This window comes from Lates calcarifer, linkage group LG21, assembly GCF_001640805.2.
Source record: "Lates calcarifer isolate ASB-BC8 linkage group LG21, TLL_Latcal_v3, whole genome shotgun sequence".
In the NCBI taxonomy this organism is placed as follows: Eukaryota; Metazoa; Chordata; class Actinopteri; family Centropomidae; genus Lates; species Lates calcarifer.
Window position 1 is genome coordinate 1,584,881 of NC_066853.1, and position 12,500 is coordinate 1,597,380.

General features: G+C 44.0%; 1 protein-coding gene across 3 annotated transcripts in view; it reads right to left on the bottom strand.

The window, feature by feature from the left end:
* Positions 1–12,500, bottom strand: part of si:cabz01090165.1 (uncharacterized protein LOC100333421 homolog) — a 235,488-nt gene that overhangs the window by 6,089 nt on the left and 216,899 nt on the right. For all 3 annotated transcript variants that reach the window (XM_051065438.1, XM_018685262.2, XM_018685261.2), the window contains 3 exons: positions 4,875–5,058; positions 4,138–4,372; positions 3,760–4,058 (listed from right to left, as the gene is read on the bottom strand). In XM_051065438.1, the coding sequence (XP_050921395.1) occupies positions 3,934–4,058; positions 4,138–4,372; positions 4,875–5,058 (544 nt within the window). In that variant the 3' untranslated portion in view covers positions 3,760–3,933. The remainder of the gene's footprint in view (positions 1–3,759; positions 4,059–4,137; positions 4,373–4,874; positions 5,059–12,500) is intronic.

Genomic DNA, 12,500 nt, shown 5'->3' on the forward strand with positions numbered 1-12,500 from the left:
CCCTGAAGACCTGGGGTTCAAGTCCCGCTCCAGACAACCGATCAAATCAAATAAATCAAGTGGTTCTCTGTGCAGAGCACAGCACCTCCTCTCCCTGTGAACTCCCCACAAACCACTCTGACACCAGCCTCGTCCTGCCGCAGACGGCGGCTGTGCCGGCCACCTCCCTGTGTGAACGCGTGTGTGTGAATTCATGAATGTGAATGACGGCGCCCCCCCCCCTACTTTCCCTGGATACATGAGGGTAAAAATAAAAGCACCGAGCCCGTGCAGGTGTGCGCTGCGACCACCAGGTGTCACTGTGACTCCGCGCGGCGCCGCTGCCTGCCGGCCTCAGTGGAAGCTCTGTGGCGGTGGCTAACAGTTTAGTCACTGTGCCGTCCTGCTGCTCGGTGCCAGGCCGGGATAATACAAGCACAGTGAACGAGGCCCTGACGCCTCTGGCTTTACAGAGCGCGCAGTATCTGCCTATATCTCTCTGCCCTCTCTCTCTCTCCCTCTCTGTGTTGAATTAATGTGTGTGGTTTGTCTGCAGGTGCTGGTGTGTGTGAAGATCGCAGGCTTGTGTCAGCTGAATGCATTTCTGACAACACTCAGAAAATCATCTGATTAAATCCACTACAGTGTTTTCCAAAGATGCTCTCAGGTTCATTATTATCTCTGCTGCTCGTCTCCGTCTCTGTGTATTATATAACAGGGTTGGCCGGCCCTGATACACACACACACACACACACACACACCAGTCTGCAGACATCTCACCTCCACATTCATCCAGTTTAGTTTGATCAATAAGGCTGTGGACCCTGAGGGTGGACAACATGAGGTGTTACTGACTGGCATGCTCTTTCTTTTAACATCTGTGCGTAGCGTCTACTGTGAGGTTGAGGTCATAGAGGTTTGGTGTAGGTTCAGGTCTCTGGTACAAGCAGGTGATTGTTCTACAAGAAAATGAAATCTGCCGGGGGTAAAGTTCGGAGACAGTCTGACCTGCTGGTCGTGAACGTCAAAGCTTCATCCTCTGGGGACAAGGAGTCTGAACAAAATGACATGGCATGACTGAGAACACGAATCTTCATCAAATACTGTACGAAAACAAATGAAATCTCGACAGTTCATTCTCTCTCTGTCTCTGTCTCGTAATTAAGTTTCTCTTCAAAGGTATTTAGATGATCAGTCATAGCCAGGACATACTGAGATCAGCCACGTTACTCAGAGTATAATCACAGTTAAACACTGAGAAATATTGTAATAAAAAGCCGTTATTATCAGAGGCTTTTAAAGAGGGCGACAGTGCAGGTGAAGGAATATGAAGAGATGAGAGCAGCATATACAATATAAATACACAAACAAGGCATTTTGTGTTCCTGTGGCTGCATGAGAGTGTGTGTGTGTGTGTGTGTGTGTGTGTGTGTCTGCTGGGAGATGGTAGTGATGGTATTTCAGGCGAGCAGTGAGTCAGGCTGACCAACAAACACCAGCTCAGTTCATTTGGATTGGAGAGGAAGCAGGTGCATCGAGATTGCTGCTGTTTGTGTGTGTGTGTGTGTTTTTCCTACTCTGTGTGTGTGTGTGTGTGTGTGTGTGTGTGTAGATATTAAACCCACAATAAATGGCCTAAGGGCCAACGGGGGCTGCTGAGATTACTTCCATGAGAAAAAATGTGTGCTTGTGCATGTGTATGGATAGTGTGTGTGTGGTGTGTGTGTGTGTGTGCAGACATGCGTGACAAAATGTGTGTTTTTCGACGGGAGGTGTATTATTACAGGGAGGAAGGATATGATGAGGGGATACAAAGAGGATGTAATATCACAGAGGAGTAGTGGCAGAGTGGGAGAAAGCAAAGAGGAGAGAGGGATGAAAAACAGAGGAGGAGATGGAGAGGAAAAGAAAAGAAGGTAAGGAGGAGAAACTAAAGGACTGAGGAGGAGGAGGATAAAGTACCGAAGAGATGGAGTGAAGAATGAGAGAGTGAAGAGAAGGAAACAGAAGGTGGAGATCTGTCTTTTCCTTTCTCTTAAAATGAAATCATATTTGACGACTGGAATCTATTCACCAGTCTCTGAGTTCCTCAGTGTTAGTGAGTTTAGCTGCTTCAGCTGGACCAGACTGGGATCCTCCTGAAGCAGCTCTCATGTAGAAACCGGGTCAAAGACACTGAGGAGTCAGTCCAAAGACACAGCGTGTAAACAGAACAAATGACTTGTTCTGTTTGTTTAGTTAAACAGTGACTGGCGCTGCTCACCCTGACAGCATCCATTGAACTACACAGGGCCAATATTTCAATTCACACAGAGATAAAAAGAAAAGAAACAGCTCATAAATTGTGTGAAGGGGAGAAAATCCTCCAGGGGCTTTGATAGATACCTCACAAAAGGGTATACATCTCAATTTTAGAGTGAAATTGCTGGTAGAAATCTCACGAGATAAAGAGAAAAGCTATAGCGTGAGATAACAGACAAACAAAACGACCTTGAACTCAGAAATGAAAGGAGTGGAGAAGAGAAAGGAAGCACCAAAACAAAACAACTCATTAAAATCAAACAAATGACTACAGGGAGGGAGGGGGGAGAGAGGGAGGGAGGGGGAGGGACACAAAACTTGTTTGTATAAGGAGGAAGCGGCGACAGGAAGTAACAGAGAGAAAGTGTTTGCCGAGGGAAGAGAAAGACACTGAGACAGGGAGAAAGTAATAAAGGCTGATGAGGAGAGAAAGCCTGTGTGTAAATAAACTGATCCAGAAGAAACATGAACAATCACATCAACAAGAGTTACAGAGTCCTCTGTGCACACACTCCCTCACATAATCACCTCAGAGACATCCACACAGAGAAGGGTTTGACAGAGGAGGAGCTGGATTCCTCCTCCTGGCTGATGTGAAGAAACTTCAGTTACTAGTTTGGAGAAAAGTTCATTTGAGATTTTATTCCCCTTTTTTTATGCTCAGCAACATTTAGCTTAGCTTACCTGCTAATCTGTGTTGTATAGTGTCAAATACTGTGTGTATGTTACGGTTTCATATGACTGCTGTTATAACACAGTGTTGTTCTGCATTGATTTTCACAGTCAGTATTAACATAAAATCAATCGGACTGTTTGCTGGACAGGAAAGTCTGTGTGTGTGTGTGTGTGTGTGTGTGTGTGTGTGTGCGTACCTTCTCCAGGTGGGTGACTGTTCATTAAAGTGTATTTTTAATGGAGGAGTGTTCAGTCGGTGCTCAGTCATGCAGGCTGAGTGAACTTTGTCTGCACGGTTTACTAAATCAATCCAGCTCCTGTCCTCTGCTTCACTTTCCCTCAGTGCTCGTCTCTCTTTCAGATTTCAATTCCAAACAAACTTCACAGGAGACTCTCTCACTCTCTGTCTCTCTGTCTCTCTGTCTCTCTGTCTCTCTGTCTCTCTGTGTCTCTCTGTGTCTCTGTGCTCTCTCTCTCTCTCTGGAGGCACTAAAGGTGAGACGTATCATATTTAACTGAATTCATTCCTTATGGCTGAAGCAGCGTGTGAGTTACACTCTACAGATCAGTGAGACCTCTACACCTGACCCTGCAGGTGAGTGACCAATCATAAGGATGAGTCTGATGTTCAGTAAACAAATGAACTCATTTGCTCTAATTAGCCAGTGACTTCCATTTCAGTCCATTTTTCTTCTAAGAATTCACAGTAGTTCATTTATGTCAGAGAGTGAATGTGGAAATGAACAGTGAGTAAAATCTGCAGATATTTGCCCCTCCCCCTGTTGACTGACAGCAGCTACTCACCAATGACAGGAGTGGCTCCTCGGTGTAAAGTGGAGTTTGGCTCCAGGCACCAGCAACAAATAAAAAAAACTAAACAAACAAACAAACAAAAAAAAAAACGGGGGAAGGAGGTGGAGTATTGGTTTGGGCTTAAAGATCGGTGGGTTGTGGGTTTGACTGACAGTTCCTCGTGTGTTATTGGGAGATGGCGTCATCTTCATGGGCGGGATTTAAGTCCACTACAGTCGTCCCTCGAAGAGAAGCCCCTCCCATCCCCTCTGCTGACGACGACGGCTGGGAGTTTTTATTAGCGCCTCCTCCTGCGGGACGACAAGATGGAGTCAGATCATCGGGAGCAGAAAACAAAGAGGACTCACACGTGGTTTTCCCTGCAGTTACCTTGCCCTGCAGAGGAGGAGGACGGAGGCAGAGCGAGGATGTTGGCTCCTCCTCCTCCTCCTCCTCCGCCTCCTCCTCCGTTGGTCTGGGAGCAGACGTTGGCGTGGCGTGCGGCGGCTTTCTGTTTGTAGTGGTTACTGTGCAGCTTGTACTTCATCAGGAGGATGAAGATGAAGACAAGGACAGAGGCCACGATGATCCCCCCGATGATGATGATCATGGTGCCGCCCAGGAACTGGACAAAGATTTAAGACATGCAGTTAGTCTGGTGTCAGGGAGGTGATTTACTAACATCATAACATCAGTAAATTAACACCAGCTCAAAACTCAGCTGGTTCTACCTTGATGGAAATCTTTGGAGCTGTGAGTTTGGAGGTGCATGTCTGACCTTGGATACACACCTGAACAGGAAGTCTTGCAATGTATCTGCAGCTCTGACAACAGCTACTAATGCAACTTGACATGAGATTTCCAGAATGAGCTGGTGGTGACACAAAATCCATCTTTCTATGTGTCACAACATCACAACATTTCACGACCTGTCCAAGTCAGCTGACACATCACAGACCAGGTCCAGTCCACCTCAACTGCCCCTGAACTTCAATTAACACTGAATAACACCAACATTATTTTTGGTCTCAAATATGTTTGGGAAAGAGCGCAGAGTTTCTTCTTTCCAGGAGTAAAGAAACTCTGGGCGCTGTAGAAAAGATCCTTGTTGTCGTTAACACACTAACCTGGTCTCGTATCGAGTGACAGCGTCCGTACTCCGTCTCCGTGGTGAAGGACACGCAGCCCACCAGCTTGGTGCCTGTCAGGGCCGTGATACCGTCGTCGTATACGGCCAACACACACAGCTCATAGTCCCGCGATGACGCCAGGTCGCTCAGCAGGAAGTACTTGTGGTTGGCCGGGATCATCCTGGACGAGAAGAGACAGAGAGAGAGACATTTAACTTTAGGAACAAGGTTTGCTGCTGTGTACTGAACCAGACAGAAGGACGGAGCTGAACTCTGACTCGTGGACAGTCGCCACAAAACGTCCAAGTATTCTTTTCCCTCATGCAGCAAGTTTCCAAATAATAAAACTTGGGACAAACTATCCAGGCTGTTGTCTACAGCGCTGAGTGAACCCTTCTTCCAATGCAGAGGCCTGATGATTAAACATTCAAGGTGCTGGAGTCACGTCTGACTTAAGTCTGAAGTCTGCCGCCTTCTTATATTCTGATAGAATTCTAATAAGCAAAGTATTTTAGCATCACATGCATAAAACACAAAGCTCTGGTTGAACTTCTTTATCAGAGCTGGAACCTGACGTCAGAATGTGAAGCAGGAAACTGGTTCTTCCAGTTTCATCCTCTCAACTGTAAGAAACATTTCTGACATGAGATTCTCTAACTTATGTTGTGTATCATCACAACAGCGAATGACCTGCATATAAAACACTGGAGCTACAAAGAAGCACTGTTATAGTGAACATACTCTGCTGCAGCGTAATGCTTTTTAATGAACTCTATTCTTTAACAGTGGTTTATCCACCGTAAGACAAACTGAAGACAGTTCCCTGGTTATCATATCTCTGATTAATCTTTACAATGAACATGAAGAGCTGTCTCTGTCTCTAACAGAGCTGTGAGTCCTCATGCACACGTTCAGATTGTTGTATTGATATTGCAGTTTCACTGCCTGTAATGACTTCTGTTCCAGCTGCACCAGAGAGAAACACAAGTAGAGATCTAACACAACGTTCTGGTGAAGAGAAGAACAGATGGGTTTTCCAATAAAACAAAAGATTGAAGTTGAAGCACAAAATTGAAGTGGAGAGAATATGTTCACAGAGAGGAAAGACAGACAGAGCAAGAGAGAGGAGGGAATGGAGAAGGATGCTGCACTTTCAATTTTCAACTTGAAAATCAAAGGCTACAAGGTAGAGTGAGATTAAAGACGGAGGGGAGACGAGGAAGATGGCGGCGGAAAGAGGAGAGACGAATATGTGGAAAGAGAAAACAGACAAACAGGTAGACACGGAGGAGAAGGGATGAGAAAGAGGAGACGAGGTGAGGGAGTGAAAATAAAGAAATGTCACAGAGGAGGACAGAGAAACAGGAGGGAAATGGGACAGAAACAACAAAAACAAGAGAAAAACAACACATCGAGAGACATGAGATGAAACGAGGAAGATGAGAGCAAACAGACTTCACATTCTGTAGCTTAGAGAGATGCAGATTGGAAAGGAGACACCACCAAGAAGCTGCAGAGGTGACATTGAACCTTTTAACCCTCTACACCAGAGCTGCTGTGTGGAGGGAACGGACACAAAAACACCAGGAATATTTTAACTGTGCCAGCCTTAAGATGATCAACAGCCTGCTCTGATTCCTTAAACTCATTTAAGTTCAGATAGTGATGGAGGAAAGATGAGGGAACAGCTGGTAAAAAAAGAACAAAGACAGAGTATTCTGGGCTGCAGAGAGAGGAGGAGATGTTATCGATGGAATGATAATTGAATGGAGAAACATGGGAGCTGTGAACTAGGCCACCCTCTGAAACACCAAGAGTACTGCAAACACTCATTCGTTATGTTGCACAGTCACACACACACACACACACACACACACAGGAAACACAAACAAACATGCAGCAATACATCCAGACACACTTTCTCTGCTCAGAGCAGATGTATGTTGTGGTATATGAGGGCAAGACCGTATCATAGTATCACAGTATGCTATGAGACAACAGTAATACTTCATAGTAATAATGCAGTAGTACTCTCATTTAAAGGGGCCATACGTAGGTTTTCTCTGCCAGCGAACATGGTTTCTTGTCTGGCAGCAGGTGGTGGTGATGGTCGACTGGATACTACAGTGAGTTGCTAGCAGAAGTGTTGAGACAGGCTAGCTGGTTAGCATGCTAACTTCAGTAGAAAACAAGACGTTACATTACCACTGCTTTCCACTGCTGGAGACAGCTCGTGGAGTAGACACATCAGTGAGTAAACAGCTGCTAATGCTAATGTAAGCTACGTATACATATAGCACCTTTAAGCCTCACTTTTCACTCAAATGATTGTTTAATATGAAAGGCGTCGCCTGTAGTGATAAATCTCTGCAGCTCTTCTGAAACAGCAGGCAGCTGATAAAGCTACAGTACACTACCTGCACAGCACCAACACACACACACAGCAGCTGGTGGAGAGAGTGGAACATCGAGCAGCTACAGAAACACATATTTTTCTGTCCTTATCTACTTCAGTGCTGCACATGAAACAGCTGTTAAGTTCGGGTTCAGCACCAACATGTCCATGCACCACCCTGTCCTCTATAGAGGACACCATACTTCCTGCAGTTGGACTTAATCTTCTATTGGATGTTCCTACTGGGCGACACAAAGCAGAGCTACGAGGGGAGTGAATATTCGGATTAGAGGTGTAAAAATAGGCAACTTATTGAAAATTCAGAAGCATTATACTTAAACAGTGCCAACCTTGTGGATTGTGCTTTGGCAATACTGTACTTGACTGTAGTCCTGCCAAAAAGACTGAGACACCCACGGAGACTCCAAGTGGCAGTGAGTGTGTATGTGCCTCTATTGTGTTGTACACCTGTATTCTCTCTGCGTATGTGTGTGTGTATTCCTGTAGATGCACGTGTCTACTGCCTGTGTGTACCTGTGGGTGTGTGTGCGCCCTCTGTGTGTGAGCTATATATTATTCAGGTGTCAGGCGGTGCAGGGCACTTCCTATTTATCAACACTGGAGCGGAGGTGACGAGACAAGGAATGGAATTATAAAGCCTACCCTGACCCTATGGGCAGTGTGTGTGTGTGTGTGTGTGTGTGAGAGAGAGATACAGAAAGAAAGGGGTGTGAGTATGTGACTGTGTGTATGTCTATATGAGAGAGTGTGTGTGAGGCACAGCCGGTCTATAATAGAGGTCTGGTCTATAAGTGCTGCAGCGTTTTGGGTCAGACTAATGGTTGAATGGATGCCTAAGGCTCCCTTTCACACTCACACACACACACACACACACACACTCACACACACACACACACACACACACACACACACAGAATGAATGCAGAGCTACTATTATTGCCTGTGGCCTTGTTGTTGCAGCTTGAGGTAAGTCATGTCTCAGCCTGAGGCTTTCATACAGACCTTTATACAGCAAATAGAGCAGCTCTGTCAGGGTTGGTGGTTCAATTCCCTGTGTAGCTCAAAGAGCAGAGGCAGACCCTGGCCCTGTGCCAAGTGAAAAATGAACTATTCTTAATAACTTCAGTTGTGTTTGTTCATACTGATGAATGAATAATGTCTTCTTCTAGAAACAGGCGCAGAGCCTCAGTAGAGAACAAGAGAGATTCAGTTTCAGTTCAATTTGTCTGTTAAAAATATCACAGAGATATTTCACACATTTACAGGATATGTGGTGTAAAGCTCAGCGATGGCCAGAGGGAGAACTGACCAGTTTTTCCTCTGAATTACTCCCAATTAACGAGGCTTGTTGCGTTCTCGCTCGTGGTGTAATTCCTGGAATGCACATAAAATTTCTTGGTTCAAGAAGCATCTGTTCATGCAGACTCTTCCTGTTTTATCAAAGGATCACTGCACTGAGAGATGTGGACATTTAACAGGCAGGGATGATCTACAGAAAGACCCAGCTGAGTTGCATTGTGGGTAGGGATGGGATGATATATGATTTTATCGTCCATCGTGATAAAAACCACTCACAGTGAGTTGATCATAGTGAACTTCACTCGTCACAAGTGACTTTAAAAATCTGTCCAGCCAACATACAGTCCTGTATTGATTTATTTCAAGTTGCCACAAGGGGGCGCTGCATCTTTCCAGTCGTTCCAAAATGCTATCCTCGGGTCCAACACCTCCAGTTTGAGTTCCCATCTCCGTGACAACCATCCAGCTCTGTTCGCCAAACTCTACATTACTAACGCTACGTTGGATTAGTTATACTAACGTTGACGTTTATTTAAGTGTTTGTTGCATTATGATGCTGTTTTGGTCGCCAGTGAATTAAGCTAACGTTAGCCAGGTAACGTTAGCTATGTAAGCTCTGCTGTCTCAGAGCAAAATGACTGTAATTTACTGCAGTTTTTCCTTCAGTTCAAATAATCCAAAGAGTTTAAAGCATATTTTCATGATTGTCGCAACAGTAACGTTTATCACAGTTATTTTGGCCAGGGTAATCATCGTCCCATACCCAGTATGATCCATTGATTTTGGACCTTAACACATTCTGAAGATGAATATGTCAGAATATTTCAGCCTCTGCTGCACAGATTAGAACCATTTTAAAAATCTAATCAAAAATTCATTCAGTCCTGGTCAAATTTAATACAGATATTAATCCCCCTAAGGAAGTTCTTCATCCTTTTTTAAAGTCCATTTCATTAAGAACCTGCGGTGAGCCAGCGTTAACCCAGTGAATGTTGGTTTCATTAAAACAGACTTGGAGGCCCTCAAACTGTTTCTGTCGGATCATGTAGGTTTAACAAACAAACTTAGCGTCCTTGTAAAAATATGGTTTTCTAGTGTACATGGAGGCTGAGGTATGACGCTCTGCAGTTGGAGCTTACTGCCAGTGAAGGTTATTCTTTATACTAAAGCTTTGTAATTTATATTACCCTTGCCTTGGGCACAGAACAACTTAGAATCCTGCATAATAAAAATCAGGAACGATCCAAGATAATTGTGTTTTAAACGTGTCAGCGTGGCGGTGTGTATCATTTAAGGTTTTGAATAATGCAGCGCTCGTCAGGATGTGAAATCATTCGAATTCCACGTAAGATTTAAACAGAAGCTTGACCTCAAGTGTTGCTTCTCTATCTGTTCACAACAGCTCTGTGAATAATGCAGCGTCCCCAACCGTATGAAACAGAACCACTCAGGATTTTATACAAGGCATGACACTAAATCTAACCCATCACAGGGGTTACGTTTCATATCGATCACATTCTGTATGTATGAAATGGCTGTAAGCTTTCATGTATTTTATCCTCCATTATTAAATGACACAGCCCCCGACTGAGAAAGAAATGCAGCTCAACCTGCCTCTGGAAACAGCAGCATACATCATTTTGTTTTCTTTAAGAGTGAAGGTTGCAGGTTTGATCCCCGTACTGGCTAGACACATGGAACGAGACACTGCAGTCCACATCACTCTGAAATGAATCGATAACTTCACTGTTTATATTTGATAAATAAAACCATTACTGCCATTACTGCTACAGCTGTAACAGTTAGAAATGCTGTCTGTCAGGGGGAAAGGCAGAAGTATTGAGACATGGTTATTAGCCCAGGAAAGTCGATGGTTAAGTCAGGAGACAGCTGTATATGGTTGGTTTCTCATACCAGCATCTTTTTTAACCCTCTGGGGATTGTTGGCTTTTTTTGACTACTTTTACTTTTACCTTTATATTTCACCTTAAAACTGTTTACCTTGCTTGTTTGAATCGAGCAGGAAAAGTTAGATTTTTTACTGTGAAACCACAAACAAATTAGCAAACAACAAAGTTATACAGTGTTTAAATGCAGCAATACCGGTGTTTTTGCAACTATACAAACAATCAGTGTCACAATAAGATGCACACTAATCTTCAAACAAATCTCCTCTTCCTCAACAACCAAATGCAGCGCGCTGCATATAATTTTTTATTGGTTGATGTGGTGCATTTTTCCACCATGGAAAGGGGGTGTCATGTTTCTTCCTGCAACAAACCTGATGAGAATATTCAGGAAAAAGCCTGGTGTAAATTATTTATGAAAAGTCTGGTTTTACTTGGCCTATCAACATGAAATCGGTCATGTGATTTGGACAAAGTTTTAAAATGGTTTTCATGGCAGTTTTGCCTTTATTTGACAGTCAGTGGAGAGAGAGAAGCCACTGTGCCATGATCACACTGTCAGAAACGAGCTTTCATGCAAGGTCATTCTGAAGTTCAAGCAAAATTAATATGAGGCTTCAGCAGTCAGAGAGAGCCAAATGAATATGTATTTTTATTGTCCTCGGAAATTCTCATTTTCAAAGGGAACTTAGCCCTGATAAAAACACACAGTTAAACAAACACAGTTCCAGATTAAAAATCAGCAACACGATCGTTCAAAGAGACACGTCTCAGCGTCATGTGACAGCTTCAGAGCAGAAGAATAAATGAACTAACTGTGTTGAATCATTGCAACAGTGTCCTGTGAACTGTCCAGTACTTTTCCACCTGATACAACCACAGAGGCATGATGGGAGAATACCAAGAATGGCTTTTTGAATAAAGGTGCACCGATACAAAAGCCTGCGGGGGGCGAGAGCTGGCCAACAAGCCGAGTGTGTAATTGACAGCAGTGAGTCAGAGCTATACAATTAGTAGTGAACCTGAGGGAAGCACCTGGCAGGCTGTCAGCCATCTGTAGACACAGAGCCGAGGGAAGTGGAGAGAAAAGCTCACCAATAATCCAATAATCCTACACCAGGAAAAATGTGAGCCACAAGAACCCGAGTTTAATGGCCAAACATTCTTTCATTCTTTCTGAGCTGTTTCACGTCGGGACCAAACCAAACACCACAATTAATCATCCACAGATTTACCTTTCATTTTATTGATACTTTATTTTTATTTTTCTCCCAATTTATCTTGAATCCTGTAAAGGTGACTTCATGGAGATTCTATGGGGAACTACAGATATAAAATATACAGGCATGATTCCCTTCATACCCTAGACACAAGGTCAGGGTGAGAGATTCTCTGCATATCCTCACTTTCATCGCCTCTCACCCTCTGAATATCAATAAGGAAAGAAGGGGAGAAAAACAGAGACGAGACACTGAGAGTAGATGGAGAGTGGGAGAAGAGGGGGAGGAAAAGAAATGAGGGAGACGAGGAGAATGAGGAGAGAAGAACAGAAGCCTCCTTGTCTAGATAAACAGAGGTACAAAAAAAAAAAGAAAAGCATAAACCCTGTCCAGACACATGTTTAATACCATGGCTCATTCACAGCTGAATTCACAAACACTGTGTTTGGTGTCACACGGATGGTGTGAATGAAAACAGAGGCAGATAAGGAATGCAATAAGTGACGTGTGTTTGGTGGACGAGCTGCAGTCAAGTGCAAGTTGTAACAACACTGCAGTAAAAATGAAAATGTCTTCCTGCGGGCAGCTGTTTCAGTGGATGTGCATGATGAAAACACAATAAGGAACAAGAAGACTTGACCTTAAAGAAAGAACATATGTACCTGTTCACAGGTAAGGGGAGACGGTACGCCTGGACCATGTGTGTCTCTAACATCGCTGGGAAAACTCTGATATTACTGCACGTGGGTTAATATTGGATGAAGACCCTGTGTGTCAGTAA